This window comes from Taudactylus pleione, unplaced genomic scaffold, assembly GCF_031769625.1.
Source record: "Taudactylus pleione unplaced genomic scaffold, aTauple2 ptg000026l, whole genome shotgun sequence".
NCBI classification, from domain to species: Eukaryota; Metazoa; Chordata; class Amphibia; order Anura; family Myobatrachidae; genus Taudactylus; species Taudactylus pleione.
In genome coordinates, this window is record NW_028284428.1 from 9,101,103 (window position 1) to 9,120,000 (window position 18,898).

The following is an 18,898-nucleotide window of genomic DNA, read 5'->3' on the forward strand; positions in this document are numbered from 1 at the left end:
AGGGAAGGGGGACAATGCCAGCAAAGAGTGGCAAAAAAAATGTTGGCCACTAGAGATGAAAAGTGCAACTGTCAGGCATAGAGCGTGCTGATGCAGGCATTTAAGCAAAACTTTGACTACCAAGAAATACACCTGCTTCTTGAAAAAGCCGTGGTAATACGGAGAAACGCGTTGAAGGTACAGGTGCCGCTTTGCTACACTGTGAATTGCTCACTCTCACTACCCCGGACTGAGACCACGTGAACCGGTGTGTCTCTGACTTGCTACTCCTACTCCTTAACTGGACGTCAGATGGAGCACTACTGCTGGGTGCCTGTCACAAACACGACGTGTACACCGGGCTCCACCACAGTGCGAACACCGGTCAAGGTTGCTGTTGGCCCCAAACATCATGGGTCTGTTGCCTGAGGACACGGATAGCTATTGCAGCGGCATGGCCCACTGACCTACCACTGGATGTTAGATCATTTTCCCATACGGCAGTGCGGGTCATCAGGACAGACTGCTGCCGGCCTCACGCTTGGGTCCTGGGATCTGAGGATAGTGACTATAAAGGAGCATACACACGGTCAGATTTGTCAAACTTGTCAGATGAACGATTGAACGATTTTTGACTGCATTAAAATGAATGGAATCGTCCAAGTCTGACTGCAAACACATCAGATGTCAGATATCGTTATCTGACAAACGGGAACGCGCATTGTAGATCGTCCATCGTTCAGGCATGTCAGATATGTCAGATTTTCCTTCAGATATGAACCATGTGTATGACTATGCACCATTAGAGAGGAATTTGGATACCCTTATATCCATATTTTTTCACACAGATGAGATATCACCATCTCAGTATTAATTAACGGAGTTCAGTGACTTAATTGACTATGTTAATATATCACGTTTCATAGTGTGTCTAGCACCAACGGATGATTGAGAGAGGATTAATTTCCATCTGTCTCTCCTTGGAATGTTATTCCCCAGATTGTTACTTTGTCTATTTTTGTGCTTCCCTACAAAGTATCATTATTTAACAGTGCAATTCTTTTTATAATGTGAATGATTTGATTGTTTTTATTATGTTTTTTATTGATGGGTGTATTATTGTTTCTAGTCATTATTATCTTTATACTCCCGGGAGTTATCTATTATTGTGAATATTATATTTATTAAATATTTATTTTTTTACTATTTGAAATTATGTACTTCTAGTATTTTTGAGCGCCGCTTAGCACTACACTATCTTTCGTATTTAAGAAAAACCACCAGAGACTAGAGGTTACAGTCCTGCTCAGCTTTGTGGAGATCAGGAGAGAAGATACCCAGGTCAAGCCTGGTCAAGGTTTACAGTTACCCACGGTCTTGTGTGCTGCTAGAGAGCTACATGCGTTAGGTCTGACACACTGCAGCTCTAGAACGCCCACAGATCCCGGGACCGGACCAGTTAGGGTAATCCCATTGGGCAAAGGAGGTGCTGAATTTGTTGCTTTCAGGCAGGGCTCAAGAACAGCAGCACATTGGGTGGGGGTCCCCCAGCTAAGCTTTGCCCATATTCATTCACTTTGTAGCACTCTGGAATAGGGCAGGGAACATTAACTTGTCCAGTGTATTGGTCTTGCCAGCTGCTACCAACGCTTTGATCCTACCGCTCTCAGTACTTTGGTTTGAAACACATTACATATTTTCTATAACTAAAAATATGCAATATTTTTTTGTTGGTTCCATTATTATTATTCTGAATTAAGGAAAATACTAAACCCGATGTCTCTGTATATTCTCCTAAATTATGCCATCCACTGCTAGTGTGTGTGTGTGTGTGTGTGTGTGTGTGTGTGTGTGTGTGTGTGTGTGTGTGTGTGTGTCTGGGTAGGTCTATATACGCCTGTCAGCCATAACATTAAAGCCACTTGCCTAATATTCTGTAGGTCCCATTTGTGCCGCCAAGCCAAAACTGCTCTGACCCATCGAGGCATGAACTCCACAAGACCTCTAAAGTGTCCTGTGTTGTCTGGCACCAAGACGTTCACAGCAGATCCTTTAAATCCTGTAAGTTGCAAGGTGGGGCCTCCATGGCTCTGACTTTTTTTCCAGCACCTCCCACAGATGCTCGATAGGTTTGAGATTTGGGGAAACTGGAGGCAAAGTCAACTCCTTGAACTATTTGTAATGTTCCACAAACCGTTCCTGAACAACTTTGGCAGTGTGGCAGGGAGCATTATCCTGCTGAAAGAGGTCACTGCCATCAGGGAATACCGTTGCCATGAAGTGATGTACTTCGTCTGCAACAATCAGTGCTCTGCCCATACTATGTTTTTGGGTCTGTGCGCCCGGCAAAATTCCCCTGCTTCTCGGCACTGTGGCGCAGCCAAAAGTCATGCTGCACTGATGTTTCATATAGAACTTTTAGTGCAGTGCGACGTATAGGCCACACCACTGATTGGAGCAGCCCCCTCCAACTAACCCCTGCCTAGCCAGAGCCAGCCAAACGGTAAGTACACAGTATTTGTGATGAGGAAGGGGGGTGCACAATGGGCTGCTGCTTACCTCCTGTGGTAGGGTATGTTGGCAAACTCCCCTTACCTCTGCCCACGCTTTCTTCAGTGGCTGATGGATGTATAATCATATACACATATTCAGACAGACATTTATAGATATAGTGCACTCACTTTCCCAGTTCCAGCTGTTGGGGTGCTCCTCCAGGTAGGCACAAAAAAAAATCCTCAGGCTACAGTATAAATCCATTTCATGTAGAAGGCACTCGTCAAACTTCTGTTTGCCGGTAACAGTAGCCTTTTAAAAAACTAGTGATTGTCTTCTGTATGGTATGGAAAAAAAATCTAGAGAGAGAAAAGGAGCACTGTTTAGTGTCAGTATGTTCTGATTCTGTTTACTATTCTAGTAGAACTTGTGGGAAAAAGGACTGCAAGATACAAACAAATAGTCTGTGCAGCTTGGGGTAAACCATTTTTCTACTTAATATGAAGGTGTCTCTTATACTAAGTGCTGTTCTTAGACTAATAGTGCATACACACGTTCAGATCAGACAACGATAAAGATATCGTTGTCTGATCATCCTGCATGTGCTGGATGATCGATATCCATCATCCAGCACAGCACCATCCCCCAAACGACTATAACGACCCGCAATCAACGATCGTGGGTCTCTGTAGTAACCTGGTAGATATCGACCAAGTTGACCAGCATGCACAGGCGATGGTCGTTATCGTTTTCGACCATTTGTGCCCGCGCATCGATGGCCGTTGGAAGGGGCCCAAAAATGCACGATAACTATATGAATTATATTGTTCAAATCGTGGATTTAGATCTGACCGTGTGTATGCACGTAAGGGAATAGTCACCCTACTGCAGGGCTTGACAAATTTTTCTAAAATCTAGGAGCCTGGGTGAAAGTGTAGGAGCCAGACCACTGTGCACCCCTACCCAATTTTTTTTTTTTATGCAGCTCTTACACGCACTCTGCTAATCTACAAAATGGCCAGTTGAATGGATGTAGCAAAATTTTATAAAATGGAGGCCCCCCCACTCTGCACAGCTCCCCTGCTCCACCCCCTCCTCAGAAACAGACCACGTTTGTACATATGCAAAAGTGCAAGAAATGGCTACCCCCGGCAAGCCCCCCTCCTCCACCCTGGGCCACATTACTTCGCACCTACCCCCCCCTGGCAACCACATGGCCACACAACTAAGGGGATACACTCAGGCAAAACACCCCTCCTACTTTAAAAATACATACTTGGTGTAAGGATTGAAAGAATAGTTAGAATTTTACAACCAAAAAAAACAGGAGAGGTGTAGAAATTATCAGTGAATGAACGCACAATGCTAGCAAATGTACAAACAAGTCCAGTAAATGAATACTATGGCTTACATCAATAAAGCATAGTCAAATCTAATCTAAGATTGTATACATTAAACTTTTTAAGATTACTGTATTAAATCTGAAAATGTTAATTCACTGGTAGTGTTCAGTCACTGGCTATTTTAGCCTATGGGCCGAATCAATTAGTGGCAAAAAGTCCATATTTATCGCCGATTACGTCATTTTCGCCATTTTCACTTTTCCCCAAAAAGTGCGTAATCGGGTTTTGGGGTGTAGACTTTAAAAAATTACCCTGTAGCCCTTGGAATGTCCCCTTAAAGTTATCTGTGTCAAAAAATTTTTACAAAATAGCATCGGACACCCCAAAAACAGCGGAAAAATCGTTGGGGGACAAGCTAAAAAACTAGCGAAATAGACTCGGGGGGGGGGGGGGGGGTCGTGTCCCAAAGTATGCGGATGGTTTTTTTAGAATGCGCTTGGTTGCAGCAGGTGGATTTTTAATTTTTTTTAAATCACTTTAGGGACTTTAAAATAAGCTTACACCCATTTTCATGTACCCCAAATTTGATGGGACTAGTAATTTAAAAAAAACTGAAGCTAAATGCTATTCTTCACCACTTCTTTATAGACGCATTAAAGCACCTGTCGCAACCGTTCAAAAACCCCAAATACCTTTAGAAGGCCAATTCGAGGGTACCCATAGTGATCCCCCATGTCAGACCATCTTTTGGGGGGTGACAGGCTGATTTCCCCAAAAGTGACAGGACTTTTCGATACTTACCCTTTCGCCGGGTCGTGTTTTCGCTGATTCCTAATTGGATATGCGGGCACGCGCCCGATACTTTACCCCAGGAAAAACGGCGATGATGGTGAAAACAGAGAAAAACTGTTCATGGAGTATCCTGCGAAATTGGTGAAACCTGTCTGTACCCCATAAAAAGACTAACTGATATAGGAAATCAATATAAAAGTGTATTAGTAGACCTAATAAAAGTATTTTGTGTTTTGGCTGGTATATGCATTTCTCGCATACACTGGGACTTGTGGTACACTTCTGTGTGCGACTAAGTCTCAAATCTGTGAAAAAAAGCTTTCAATATGAGCTGCCGTGGCTATTCATCCCTCCATATTTCATTGTGCTGAATCTGCGACTTTGGGTTGTACTAATTCCTTTGCGACAAAAGTTGAAATCTCTGGTACACTGTGAGCAGCTATGATGCGCCTAAGATGCAGTATTTCATAAAATGTTTGCTGTGCTTCCTGTCGGAGTGTCTCAGTCATGCAAGTTGCAACGTCAAAATTGTTCTGTTGTATGCAAATACTCAGAGATGCTTCCCCCTAAAAAAAAGAAAGCAAAATCCAAGAGCGCCGCAATGTCTGATTGCCATAATCAGTCCTCTATTGCACAATATGCAGGCATATGGACCTATTCCATTAATGAGCAATGAATTTGAGATTGAAAGAAATAGTTATAGTTTCACCAATATCCAAAGGGAAAATGTATTATTTTTTTTGTGGACAGTCCAGGACTCCATCAAACCCAAGCAGCTTTGGAGGCTTTACAAGGCAGTCTACAGAATTTAATAAACACATTTCCCCTGTTCCTGCAGATGACAAGAGTATTTTTGTCTTTTTAATTACAGACTATATTATGTAAATAAAAAATCCTCTGGACCTGAGGAGACTCAAGTATGTAAACACCAGACCGTTTTGCATTGAATCAGTGCATTTTCTCCTTGTGGCCATCAGCACACAATATTTTCTCACATACATAGAACCTCAATGCTTTTACTTTCATGTTGCAGTTCAGCACAGGAGGGTTCCCCAGGTTCTGGATCATGGGATAATACTTTCCGTTCGTCTGTCTTTCTTTCTGCCAGGCAACGTCTCGAGGAACCTTTACAAAGGTTTGGTTAGTCACTTTAGTGGTTTCAGCATATGGCAATATTTGGATGACAACCTAATGATAGGAAGGTCAGAACATGTTGTTTCTTTGCCATGAAGGCAATTTTTTTTGCAGAAGCACGACTACATTGATACTAAGGCAGAGATTCAACTTGATTTTTCACAGAGCAATATGTAAGCAGTTCAACAGTTTCATGAACAGTTTCTGGGGAAGTATCTCAGAGTATTTGCATACAACAGAACAATTTTGACGTTCATACATTGCTAGAGCCACCAGAAGCGAAGATCGCAAAACAAATATATTGGACAGGAAAAAAAAATGTAGCATTCCATGTCGTAGGCAAATTGAATGCATTGGCTGATTATCTGAACCAAAAGGAAGTTGTTTCAAGGGAAAAGTTTCTACATCAGGAATTTCCAGTTACGGAGAGAAAAATTGGGCTACCTCATTTGGACCTTATGGCAACAAACACCCCAAGATTATTCTCTGAATACAAAGTTCCAGAGTCAGTAGAAGTAGACACATTGTCCTGATGATGGAGGTTTTAGATGTAGATAGATATATAGATATATATATTACTATCTATATATCCATTAATTTCTTCTCATCCCTTTCATGCTGAAAAAGATAAAAAAAAAGAGTAAATACAAGTGATAGCAATTTTTCCATTTTGCTATGGCTTCTGTGATTGCCAGTAGCCTAGGAGATGCTTCTGAATACCTCTACATCTTCATTAAGGTTTATTGACCTTGTTCAAATGTGCAGGAACTATATATGATGGCATTTACATTAATTGAACAGGAACTACTCAGAGTTAAAGGAGTACAGTATCAGTCCATAAGCAACACTTTGTTGCTGGTAAGGAAAATAAAATGTTCAGTACTGATTTTAGAAGATGTATTACTTTGTTCAAATCTAAAATATATCCAAGAAACCATTCCACATATACTTGATTTTTACAGGATTAACTATTTTACCTTATCCACACTCAAAGTATCTGCACTTAAGTGCTTTTATCAGAAACCAAATTGGCCTCAGAATTGATCTTTTTATTTTTACAAGCAGTGTTGGAAGCTTTGCTCTTCAGTTATGTCCCTTTTGGCTCTGTGGGATCTCAATCTAGTGCTAAATGCTCTGATGGACATTTACACCAATTGAGTCTCTTTGAGATAGTGCCTGTAACTCTCCAACCCTTCTGTCAGGAGTATCTGCAAAAAGGAACACTCTGGTGCAATGACTCCGTTTTTATAAGGAAATAAAGGATTCTAAGAGCCAAGCCAACTTTATTGCCAAAAGTTGTATCTACATGTTATGCTAACCATGAGATTGTTACCATCTTTCTCCCCACCGCTGTTGGATGAAAAAAAGAGAAGAAAATTAATTCACTAGATCTAGTGAAAGCAATCACCTATCATATATTTACATAGGATAGAGACTCTCTGTAATAAAGAACAGTTGTTTGTGAGCACAACTGTATTTTTGAACAATCATGCCACTTGCAAGTAAACCATTTCCAGCTGGATTACAAAAGTAATCATACCGGTGTGGAAATATGTTTGGCAGAGTGTAGAAATTTTTGATAGGAGTGGTAGATTTTGTTATATGTTAGAAAGTAACTAGGAGTACGAGATTTACACCACTACTTTACTTAAGCGTTTTTGAAGGTGTCTTACTACTTTACAATGCCATGGTTGAGTTTGATGGGTCGCTGGTAGAACGGCGAGAGCAATTGTTGCTGAGAGAGAGGATAAGTGGGGAAGCCATGCAGAAAAGTGTTGAATTAATTGTAGTGCCCATACATTTGGTGGGCCTTTAATGTTCACTTGAGTAATATTATGACGGGAAAGGTATGTCTGTCCGTAAAACTGGAAGCTCTCACGGGCAGGGCCCTCTTCCCTAATGTGCTTTTTCTTCCCTCCTTTATACCATTATCTATTCCTCACTGCCTACAATGGCACCAAGTCTTTGGGTTCTGCCTCCCTGTTGGAAATTTGGGTATTATGACTGCTGATGCAGCAATGTTTATGAACCTGGTCCATGTCCTTCAATGATTTGTACTGTCACTTTTTTGTTTTGTTCATACGGTTTCTTTTTTCTGTACTATGTAAGGTGGTGTAAGGAGGATAATAATGTATATACAGTCAGGTCCAAAAATATTGGGACATTGACAGAATTTTCATATTTTGGCCTCTATTCACCACCACAATGATTTTGAAATGAAACAAACAAGATGTGCTTTAACTGCAGACTTTCAGTTTTAATTTGAGGGTAATTACATCCAAATCAGGTGAACGGTGTAGGAATTACAACGGTTTCTATATGTGCCTCCCACTTTTTAAGGGGCCAAAAGTAATGGGACAAACTAAACAATCCTAAATCTAACTTTCACTTTTTAATACTTTGTTGCAAATCCTTTGCAGGCAATTACAGCCTGAAGTCTGGAACGCATAGACATCACCAGACGCTGGGTTTCATCCCTGGTGATGCTCTGCCAGGCCTCTACTGCAAATGTCTTCAGTTCCTGCTTGTTCTTGGGCCATTTTCCCTTCAGTTTTGTCTTCATCAAGTGAAATGCATGCTCAATCGGATTCAGGTCAGGGGATTGACTTGGCCATTGCATAACATTCCACTTTTTAGCCTTAAAAAACTCTTTGGTTGCTTTTGCAGTATGCTTCGGGTTATTGTCTATCTGCACTGTAAAGCGCCGTCCAATGAGTTCTGAAGCATTTGACTGAATATGAGCATATAATATTGCCCGAAACACTTCAGAATTCATTCTGCTGCTTTTGTCAGCAGTCACATCATCAATAAATACAAGGGAACCAGTTCCATTGGCAGCCATACATGCCCACGCCATGACACTACCACCACCATGCTTCACTGATGAGGTGGTATGTTTTGGATCATGAGCAGTTCCTTTCCTTCTCTTCTCTTCCCATCACTCTGGTACAAGTTGATCTTTGTCTCATCTGTCCATAGGATGTTGTTCCAGAACTGTAATGGCTTTTTTAGATGTTTGGCAAACTCTAATCTGGTCTTCCTGTTTTTGTGGCTCACCAATGGTTTACATCTTATGGTGAACCCTCTATATTCACTCTTGTGAAGTCTTCTCTTGATTGTTGACTTTGACACATATACATCTACCTCCTGGAGAGTGTTCTTGCTTTGGCCAACTGTTGTGAAGGGGTTTTTCTTCACCAGGGAAATAATTCTTTTGTCATCCACCACAGTTGTTTTCCGTGGTCTTCCGGGTCTTTTGGTGTTGCTGAGCTCTCCGGTGCGTTCTTTCTTTTTAAGAATGTTCCAAACAGTTGATTTGGCCACACCTAATGTTTTTGCTATCTCTTTGATGGGTTTGTTTTGATTTTTCAGCCTAATGATGGCTTGCTTCACTGATGGTGACAGCTCTTTGGATCTCATATTGAGAGTCAACAGCAACTGATTCCAAATGCAAATGTCACACCTAGAATCAACTCCAGACCTTTTACCTGCTTAATTGATAATAAAATAACGAGGGAATAGCCCACACCTGTCCATGAAATAGCTTTTGAGTTGATAGTCCCATTACTTTTGGCCCCTTAAAAAGTGGGAGGCACATATAGAAACTGTTGTAATTCCAACACCGTTCACCCGATTTGGATGTAATTACCCTCAAATTAAATCTGAAAGTCTGCAGTTAAAGCACATCTTGTTTGTTTCATTTCAAAACCATTGTGGTGGTGAATAGAGGCCAATATATGAAAACTCTGTCAATGTCCCAATATTTATGGACCTGACTGTATATATTTATCATAGTCCATTTGTATGTGCCCAATGGTTATGTGCCTGCTCTTTGTTCCACCAATATATATTTATGTATACAGGTAAAAGAGCTCTGAAACGTCTGTCTTTAGAATACATATTTTGCATTTAAATAAGTTCCAGAGTGACACCTGTCGTGTATGTGTGTGTTTCCCAATATATGAGGGAAAGATTAGGCAGTACTCATTTTCTCGTAAATAAAAATGTTTCATTTTTTAATATTGATGAACTTAATGTTCTTTATGCTTACAAAGAGGACCTAAGGGCACACTTTCAGGACAATAATTTGAGTGCTGGGCTGTCCGTTTGGGATATAGCTATGTAGTGATATAAAGATATGTAATATCTGATAATGTTTTAGTCTAAGCACTGTAATGCCTTGCCCATCACCAAATGACCTGAATATCACTTATGTATAAAATAAATGATTACAAATGACTCTGTCCTGCTCATGATGAAGTCTTAAGTCGTTTAGCCGCTTCACGATTAAGGAACGATTGAACGATAACAACATTATCGTTAAATCCTTCATTATATTGTGCAGTGGACATTGAGCCGACACTGAACGATATATATGGGCACCCTCCCACTCTCTTCCTGGACCTGCACAATTTGACGATAGCATGTTTGGGCGATGGACGGCATCAATGACCAGCAGGAGCACGCATCCCACTGCACAATATTGCGGACTATGAACGATAATGTTGTTCTCGTTCAATCTTTCATTTATATCGTGTAGTGCATATGCGGCTTTAGGCCGGGTACGCACTAACAACGGGCAGTCGGGACGAATTCCCTTTGTCCCGGTCCATTCGTTATTGCCCGAACACATTGTGCAATTAAAGGAACGACTGCACGATATTTCGTTCCGTCCTTCTTTAAACTTCACCACATCGTACACGATATCTTATCCAAAAGATATCATGTAGACCAGCGGGAGCGTTCAATTGTGCATACACACACACTGCACGATTTGTCGTTCAAACTTGCTGGGAAACGACAAATCGTGCAGATAATGTTGTAGTGTGTACCCGTCCTTAATAAACCGTGCAAATTACAACAATTGGTCATGCCAGACCTCATTATTATTATTATTATTATTATTATTATCCTTTTGTTTTTAAGAAGCTACAATATTTCGCTGTACAGGGTACATACAAACCTAAATTATACATCAATGGTACAGTATTTGCAAGTTTACATAACTTTGGAACTACACAACAGTTTTCTGTCCTATCTATGGGTAAGAAACAGAATAGGGACAAGTGTTGGGGAACTCTGTATCTTTATAGGCCGGTGGGGGTAATGTCAGAGTCGCTGAAAAGGACTAGGAGACAAAAGACCAGGAGAACTGGAAGAAAGGATAATGCTGGGGAGAAACATGAGGAAAGAGGGGTCTTCCTAAGAGAGAGTACATAGTAAGTGGAGTTGTGAACAGTTGGAGGGTGAAATAGGGAGAAGAGTGGAGATATAGGAGGAGCGATACTAGGCTTTGAGAAAGGTACATTTTTATAATTTCTTGTCCATGGTGACCCACGGTTGCTCTTGGAATTTGAAAGCATAGTTGTTTTTTTTTCGTTGTGAGGGAAAAAAGGTGCAAAAACTTTACTAGCTCATTCTCCATTTCATGACGACTGTATATTATGCAACTAGCTGTAAAGGAGTGGGGAGAAGCGGCAGTATTTCACTGCACCCCCTCCGACCCCATTATTCTTACCCCCCCCGGTCCTGTTCATTCAGTTGGCTGCTATGCTCACGTGTCACAGCCACAATTAGGTAAACCCGCAAATATTGGTGATGACCTAATTTATATTAGTCCAATTTTAGAATAGATATGCATTTACATGACAAAAGTTGTGTGCACCTTCAGACCTAATAAGCTTACTTTTTTTTTTTTTTCTATTTTGTAGGATGAAGGAAATATAAATGAGATTGCAATTACACACCATGTAAAGGAAGGATATGAGAAAGCGGACCCCTCACAATTTGAGCTTCTCAAGGTACTCGGACAAGGCTCATTCGGAAAGGTGAGTGTAGGACGTTACTGTCCAACTTTTCTACTTAGTTTTTCTTCTTCTTTATGTAAGCCATACAGTGGGGTGCAGTTGATGGCTTCCTCACCAGGTTTTACTCTGACTATTAAAGGATACTGAAGTTAGGGTCATTACTTTAGGAGTTTGCTTATTCCTTGGACAGTAGTGTTTTGCCTTTTCTGTCAGCAGATTAATGTCTGCGAAGTAGCTAGTTAGTGCATCATCTAATATCTGTACTGTTCTCTCTAATTTAAAATAGCCCTCACAGCTATACATTAGACATAAAATATAGACTTGGGATACATTTAATTTGTATTATTGCTGTGCAGTTTCACATGTCTGTAAGAAGTTAGCTACCTTCTGGGCAGTAATGCTAGAATGAATGAATGCTAGAGTGAGAATGTCCCATGTTCGGTTGAGAGCACATTGCTTCTGCGGGACTCTCTTCTAGAGGGACTTATTATTGGCTCTGAGTTATCACATTACATTACGTTTTACAGGGTTTAAAACTCCAACAACTTATGTACATGCCTTCAGCATATTGCAAGAAATAGAAATAAGAGGGGAAAATATTTATGGCTTGGTTAATACAGTGTTGAATGTTAATTTCTACTTCAGGGTCCATAGGGTATCCACAGGATACCTTGGGTATAGGCGATGGCAGACATCCAGGCACCACCGAGTTAAGCTTACAGCCTCCCAGGATGCACTGGGGTCCCTCTCCTATACCCCGCCCCCGAGCCTCAGGCCACTCAGTTTTCGTAGGTGCCTGGCCGGACCAGTTGCACCGTACAGAGGGGGGTCTTTTTAAGGCCCCTGAATATTTCTTTGCAGCTGTGGCTGCACAACTAGAGTGCTCCAGCATAGGACAGTCAGTATTGACGTCCATGCTGTCACTCCTACACCCCGCCGGTACCAGAACACCGGTACCGATCCGGGGATGCTGGTAGGTAGCTGGGGTCACAGCTAGCGGTGATCCCCGGCTACCTGGACTGTGGCCGGATGCACGGGGAACAAGGTAAGCGTCGGGGTCCCGCAGTGGGCACCCGCCGGTAACACAGTCCTGTTTGGTCCCCAGGCAGGGGGCTCCCTGGGGACCGGCTGCGCGTGGGGCCAGGTACTGATCCTGCGCCTTCCACTAGACCACCAGGGACAGCGGGCCGCAGCATGTGCGGTACAGCGCGGCGTCCCAGGGGTTAATAGCACGCCAGGGGAGAACGCCTTCCCTGTCTCACAGCCGGCGTCTCCCCCGCTGCACAGTGCCATTCCACAGCGGTCTGAGCGGGCTGTGTCAGCGCTCCTCCCCCGGGCCCTGCCTTCTCTCTGCTCCTCGGTGGCCATTTTCTCACTACTTGTGCTGGGGATGGCAAACGCTGCTGGAAGCTGATACAGATGCCATTGCGGTCCGGGTCCCCCGCATACCTCTCCTTCAATTAAGGTCAGTGTATGCAGCACTGTTTCCTACCAGGCTCTGGTCTGTGTAGTTGATCGCAGTGCTTGTAATGCAGGATGTTATCTGTGCATTGTATGTGACTTAAATGCTAGCGCTGTTTGCCTGTACTTTCATTTCTGACTGTCAGCCTTTTCCTATCCCTGTTCTTCTGCTACAGCCCTTGCAGTGCGGTGTCGCAGGGTGTTTATTACCTCACAGTAAACGTGGTTTTTCTGTGTGGGAGGTCACATACGCTCCGTTCACACTCCTCATGTCGGAAAGTGAACGAGGATATCCTCTTCCAGCTATAATGTACTGATATCATGTGCAGTTAGCGGAGGGATATGTAGACGCTGAGGGTTTATGGAGGGCATGTTGTATTATATATCACACCCCATTTCTGTCACTGTGCCTGCACAAAAAAAGGGGATCGCCCTCGGCTGGCTAAGATGCTTACAGCCTTCGTGGGCAACGCCCCCTGCGTTTCCCCATAGGGGTTATCGCAGCCTGTGGTGGTCTCATCACATGCAGGGGTCCCTGGACAGTTGATGGTACCCCAGTGTATCCTGCTTTTCGCCCCCCCAGGTCTCGCAGGAGCCTGTGTGGGTGAATTTATTGTCCAAATGGTATAGCACCTGATGGACGTTTTACAGGGGGAGTCACCATTTCGGCCTTCTAAACGGCCTTTCGGGTCTCAGACGGGTAAAGAAATGACGTCTGATGACGGTGACATTATTGACTTTTTCAGACACGAGCCCCTTAGTGCAAAGGAGGCGTAGTCTGGGTCTAAAGTCTATATACCTGGCCTTCTACGGGCAGTCCGTGCGGCTTTGGTTATTACATATCCCCCGTGGCTAAATCCAAATATGCCTTCTTTAAGGATAAGGGTGTTGCCACTGTAATTCCTCTATCTGGTCAGGTGGATCATTTAGAGGAGGCGTGGAAATTCCGGGTAAGCGGTTCCAGCCTCAAAAACGGTTGACCTTTTGCATACCCTTTTTGCGGATAATTACATTTCCGAATGGAGTTACCTTTACGGGTAGATTCTCATGTTACACGCCTAGTGAGGAGTGCTACGTTGCCCATGCCCTCCAGGTCCTCTTTGAAAGAGGTTCCAGATTGCAAGGTGCAAATATATCTAAAATCCAATATTCCCTTGCTGGAGGGGCTTCCAGGCCGGCTATGGCCGTGTGCTGGGGGGCCAGAGCCATGGAACACTGAGTAGGTAACTGGATCTCTGCACACTGACTCTCCAGCAGAGCAGGTGGATAGTGGCAAATTCTCAGAGACTTTGCCACGTTCATAATGAGACGGTCTTACATATAGCCTACTCCTTTCCAGAATCTCCTCGGCAGCAGTAGCGGCTTGCCGCTCCCTGTGGTTGCGCTCTTGGAAAGCGGACGCAGATTCCATTTGGAATGCTTTGCCTTTTACGGGACAAGTCCTGTTTGGCCCTCGTCTGGACGCAATTGTGGCCCTGCAGGCAGCAGCTACGTCTGCGTGTCTGCCATCGGCTACAGTCCCATCAGGGTCTGGGACTTTGTCTTTTCGGCCCTGTGAGGCCAGGGTAAGTCTAAAATACAGCTTTCCAAGACAGTCAGTAGCCAGGAAATCTGCTCAGCCATAAGAACAGGCTTAGAGTACAAGACGTCCTACTCCCAAGTTGGACTATAAGCCTTCAGCCTCACGGGACGGGCCTCCTCTCGGGAGCCCCCAGAGTTGGAGGCCGGCTTCTCCAGTTCGCCCAGTGCTGGTGTCTGACCACCACGGACACTGGGGTAAGAGAAGTATTTTCTTGAAGGTATGTCCTCTCTTCCCGGTAAAAGCCTCCCAGACGGTTTTTCGTTACAGGTCTTCTGTCATTTCAGGACAAGGCCCTGTAATTTTTGAGGGTGTTACACTCTATGCTCCAGGCAGGAGTTATAGTACCTATTCCGTTGCACCAAAGGGGAACGAGGTATTACTCCATCCTCTTTCTGGTACAGACACCCAATGGGGCTTACCAGGACATTCTCAACCTCGAATCCTTCAACAAATTCTTAAGGGTTCCTCGGTTCGGGAGAGGGACCCTGCATTCCATCATTCAATGGAGCCTGGGAATTTTGTGGTGCCGTTGGATATATTCAGGGTGACTACCTGAATATCCCTCTTATCTTAGCACACCAGTGTTTTCCTCAGGTTTGCAGTGGTTTGATAAGCGTTTCCAGTTTCTGGCATTGCCCCTTGGTCTGGCCTCCGCGCCTCACGGTTTACCAGGGTCATGGTAGTTATGGCAGCCCACCTGCGGATGCAGGGGGTCCGCTTGTTACCCTATCCGAGTGACCTCCTGTTGTTACCACGGTCTCCAGAGATACTTCAGTGCCATATGCAACGGACAATATCTGTGTTGCTACGTTAGGGCTGACTGATAAACTGGAAATGGTCCTCTCTGATTCTTCACAGAGGATGCTCCATATCCCAACATCTGAGGATCTTTGTGATTGAGGAAAAGATCTCTGCAGGCAACTGTGTACCTTTGCCTGTAAAGCAGAGTCGCCGAGTGTCTATTCACTTGGCAATGTGGTTCCTGGGTTCCAGGATGTCGCTGTTCGACATGGTGGAGTACCCAGCTTCACTCTAAAGAACTTGATCCTCTCCGGATGGGATGGGTTGCCCCATAGGATAAAGTCAATAGGCTTTCCCCGGAGGTTTGTCTCTCTCTGGCCTGGTGGCTGCAGAAAGCTCACCTAAACAAGGGGCACCCCCTTTGGGATTGCGGACAGGGTCCTTCTGACGACGGACGCCAGTATCCGTGGCTGGGAAGCAGTGACGGGTCCACACTTGTTCCAGGGCAGGTGGACACCAGTAGTTTTTGCGCTTCCCATAAACATCTGAGAACTCTGAGCAGTATTCAAGGTTCTCCAGCATGCAGGACAGGTCCTCCACGGAAATACCGTGCAGGTACAGTCTGACAACGCCATCATGATGGCTTATGTAAGCCACCTAGGAGGTTCCCGAAGTCAGGCGACACTAACAGTGGTGTCCCGAATTCTGGCTTGGGTGGAAGGCTATATCCCTGCCGTCATCGGCAGTGTTCATTCAGGAATCCTCAGATGGAAAGCAGGCTTTCTCAGCCATCAAGACGTGCATTCAGAGAAATGTCTTCTTTAGCAGGAGGTGTTCAATCTTCTGGTGAACAAGTGGAGCCTTTCAGAGATGAGACTCTTCTGATAGACGTAGGTAGGTCCAGTGGACCATCCAAGTTGTGTACCTCATCCCTCCGTTATCCCTTCTTCCTCCAGTAATAGCAAGAAGGAGGCACGCTCCTGCTGATGGCTCCAGCGTAGGCCAGATGGCACTATTACTCAGATCTTCGGAGCCTCTCAGTTAACACTCCGAAGCTGTTGCCTCTACGCCCGGACCTGTTGTCTCAGGATCCTGGCTGATACCCAGACTTGGGTTGTCTGTCCTTGACGGTGTGGCGGTGGAGACTGCCCTCTTAAGGTCTAGGAGTTTTTCCAGCTCTATAGTTAACAGGGGCTCTGTCCATGCTAAGAGCTCGGAAGTTTTTATCTGCAAGAATTTACCATTAGGTATGGCATACTTTCTTTCAGGTGTCGCCCTAGAGGCTAGGCTCCTCGGGTATTCCGGATATCCACAGGTTGGCTTTCCTACAGGTGGGCTTAGATAATGGTCTTCGCCTTGCTTACCTGAAGGTGCAGGTTTCTGCCCTGTTAGTATGGTTTCAGTGTAGGATTGCTACTCTTCCTGATGTCCGCACCTTTGTGCAGGGTGTACGTTATATTCAGCATCCCTTTGTTCCACCTGTGGCTCCTTGGGATTTGGCTGTGGTCCTTAGGGCTCTCTGAGGACCGCCATTTGATCCACTGGGCTCAGTGGATTTCAAATGGCTTTATGGCTAGGACTGTGTTCCTTCTGGCTCTTAATTTGGCCAGTAGGATCTCAGAATGGGAGGCTCTGTCATGTAGACCTCCCTTTTTCTCATCTTTCCTAGGAACAGGGCAGTGCTTGCCTTTACTTCCCCAGTCCTGTCTGCTGGTGAGGTCTATTTGGCTGTGATACGGGCGCTAAGAATTTAAGTTGACCGTACCAGTCCATTTAGGAAATCAGACTCTCGGTTTTGTCCTTTTTGATTTCCATAAAAAGGGTTGGCCTGCCACTACGCTAACTTTGGCAGGATGGATTCACAGGTCTTCCTGTTCCATCCTCTATTAAAGCTCTTCCACTAGGTCTGTGGGTCCTTCGTGGGCAGCTGGACGTGGCGCCTCAGCGGTGATTGGCAGCCACGTGGTCATCTGTCCATATTTTTGTAAGGTATTATGCTTTTGATACCTTCGCCTCTCAGGATGCTTCCTTTCGGCGGCGGATTCTCCTTACAGCACAGGAGCGTCCCCACCCTTAAAGGATACTGCTTTGGGACATCCCCAAGGTATCCTGTGGATACCCTATGGACCCTGAAGTAGAAAATATGAGATATGGTAAGAACTTACCCTTGTTATCTCTATTTCTACGAAGTCCATAGGGTTCCACAGGACTCCCGCCCTGTCGCACCTGTACTGCAGATGGGCTTTGATCTGGTCACCGGTTTCTCCGTCTCCTTCTGGTGAGAATGTGATTCTTGTGTGTTCCAGACTGTCTTCTCTCTCTTTTTTGCTCCTGCTCCGGCCTATGGCTTGTTACGAAACTGAGTGGCCTGAGGCTCGGGGGCGGGGTATAGGAGAGGGACCCCAGTGCATCCTGGGAGGCTGAAAGCTTAACTCTGTGGTGCCTGGATGTCTGCCGCCATCGCCTATACCCAAGGTATCCTGTGGAACCCTATGGACTTCGTAGAAATAGAGATAACAAGGGTAAGTTCTTACCATATCTCATATTATTTCTTGCTTTTACTGTTACACTTATCAATATTTGTATAAGGAAACAAAAGAGAACACAGCTAATATTGCACATAATTTCCCAGAGCAGTATTTTACGTGCCATATCAATATACTATCACTCTGTAATTGCCATAAGGTTAAGAGAGTTTTATCCTCCTCATAATCTTCTCTGCTGCCTTCTAGAGATGCATTTAATATTTTCAGTATGACGAATAATGGTTCCCCTCAAGTATATGTTTGATGTGGGATGTAGTGAGTATGTCGGCCATCGAAATCCCGATGTCGTAAGCCCAACCCGGGACTAAAGATAGGCATCGGGATTTCGATGGCCGGAATCTCAACAGCTGCCATCCTGATCGAAGGTACACTGGGCAATCTTAGCTGTTCGCTGTGGGGGAGGAGGGTTAGGTTTAGGCAGCATAGCGAAGTTAGAGTTAGGCTTTGGGGGGGGGAGGTTATGGTTAGGCATCACTGGTGGGGTTAGGGTTAGGCACCAAGGGGGGACGGTTTGGTTCAGGCACTAACGGGGAGGGTTAAGGGGTGGGGATGGTTAGGGTGCAAGAAAGGAGGGGGAGGATTAGTATACTTACCCTACCCCTGTCAGGATTCCGAGCATCGGGATGCTGCTGTCGGCATTTTGACAGTAGGCATCCCGCTTGCAGGTATTTCTCTTTCATCAACTAGGGGGCGCTGGAGTATATACCATGGGGTATAGACTGGTAATTAGTGGAGCCTGGCACTTTAAATTTCTTCAGAAGAGTAGTTGGCTCCTCCCCGGAGGAAAGCCGGATGCTTTTTCAGGGCTGTCCTCAGCCATTTGTCGTCTTAATTTTTGTTCTTCTACAGACAGACTGCCACCTGCGGCAGTCTGCCTGCACCGTGGAAGCTTCTGGCGGGACCCGCCACAGCTGCCTGCGGCTTTTGTCCGGCTTCCGGGGCCACAGAGTCAACGGCGTGTGTCCATGTCCCCACATGCCCACCGCACAACCGTCCGGCAACGCAAGGGTGAGTATTCCC

General features: G+C 44.7%; 1 protein-coding gene across 3 annotated transcripts in view; it reads left to right on the forward strand.

Annotated features, from left to right (window-relative positions):
• The window catches only part of RPS6KA3 (ribosomal protein S6 kinase A3), a 177,135-nt gene that overhangs the window by 97,582 nt on the left and 60,655 nt on the right, over window positions 1-18,898 (forward strand). For all 3 annotated transcript variants that reach the window (XM_088451605.1, XM_088451607.1, XM_088451606.1), the window contains one exon: window positions 11,453-11,569. In XM_088451605.1, the coding sequence (XP_088307731.1) occupies window positions 11,453-11,569 (117 nt within the window). The remainder of the gene's footprint in view (window positions 1-11,452; window positions 11,570-18,898) is intronic.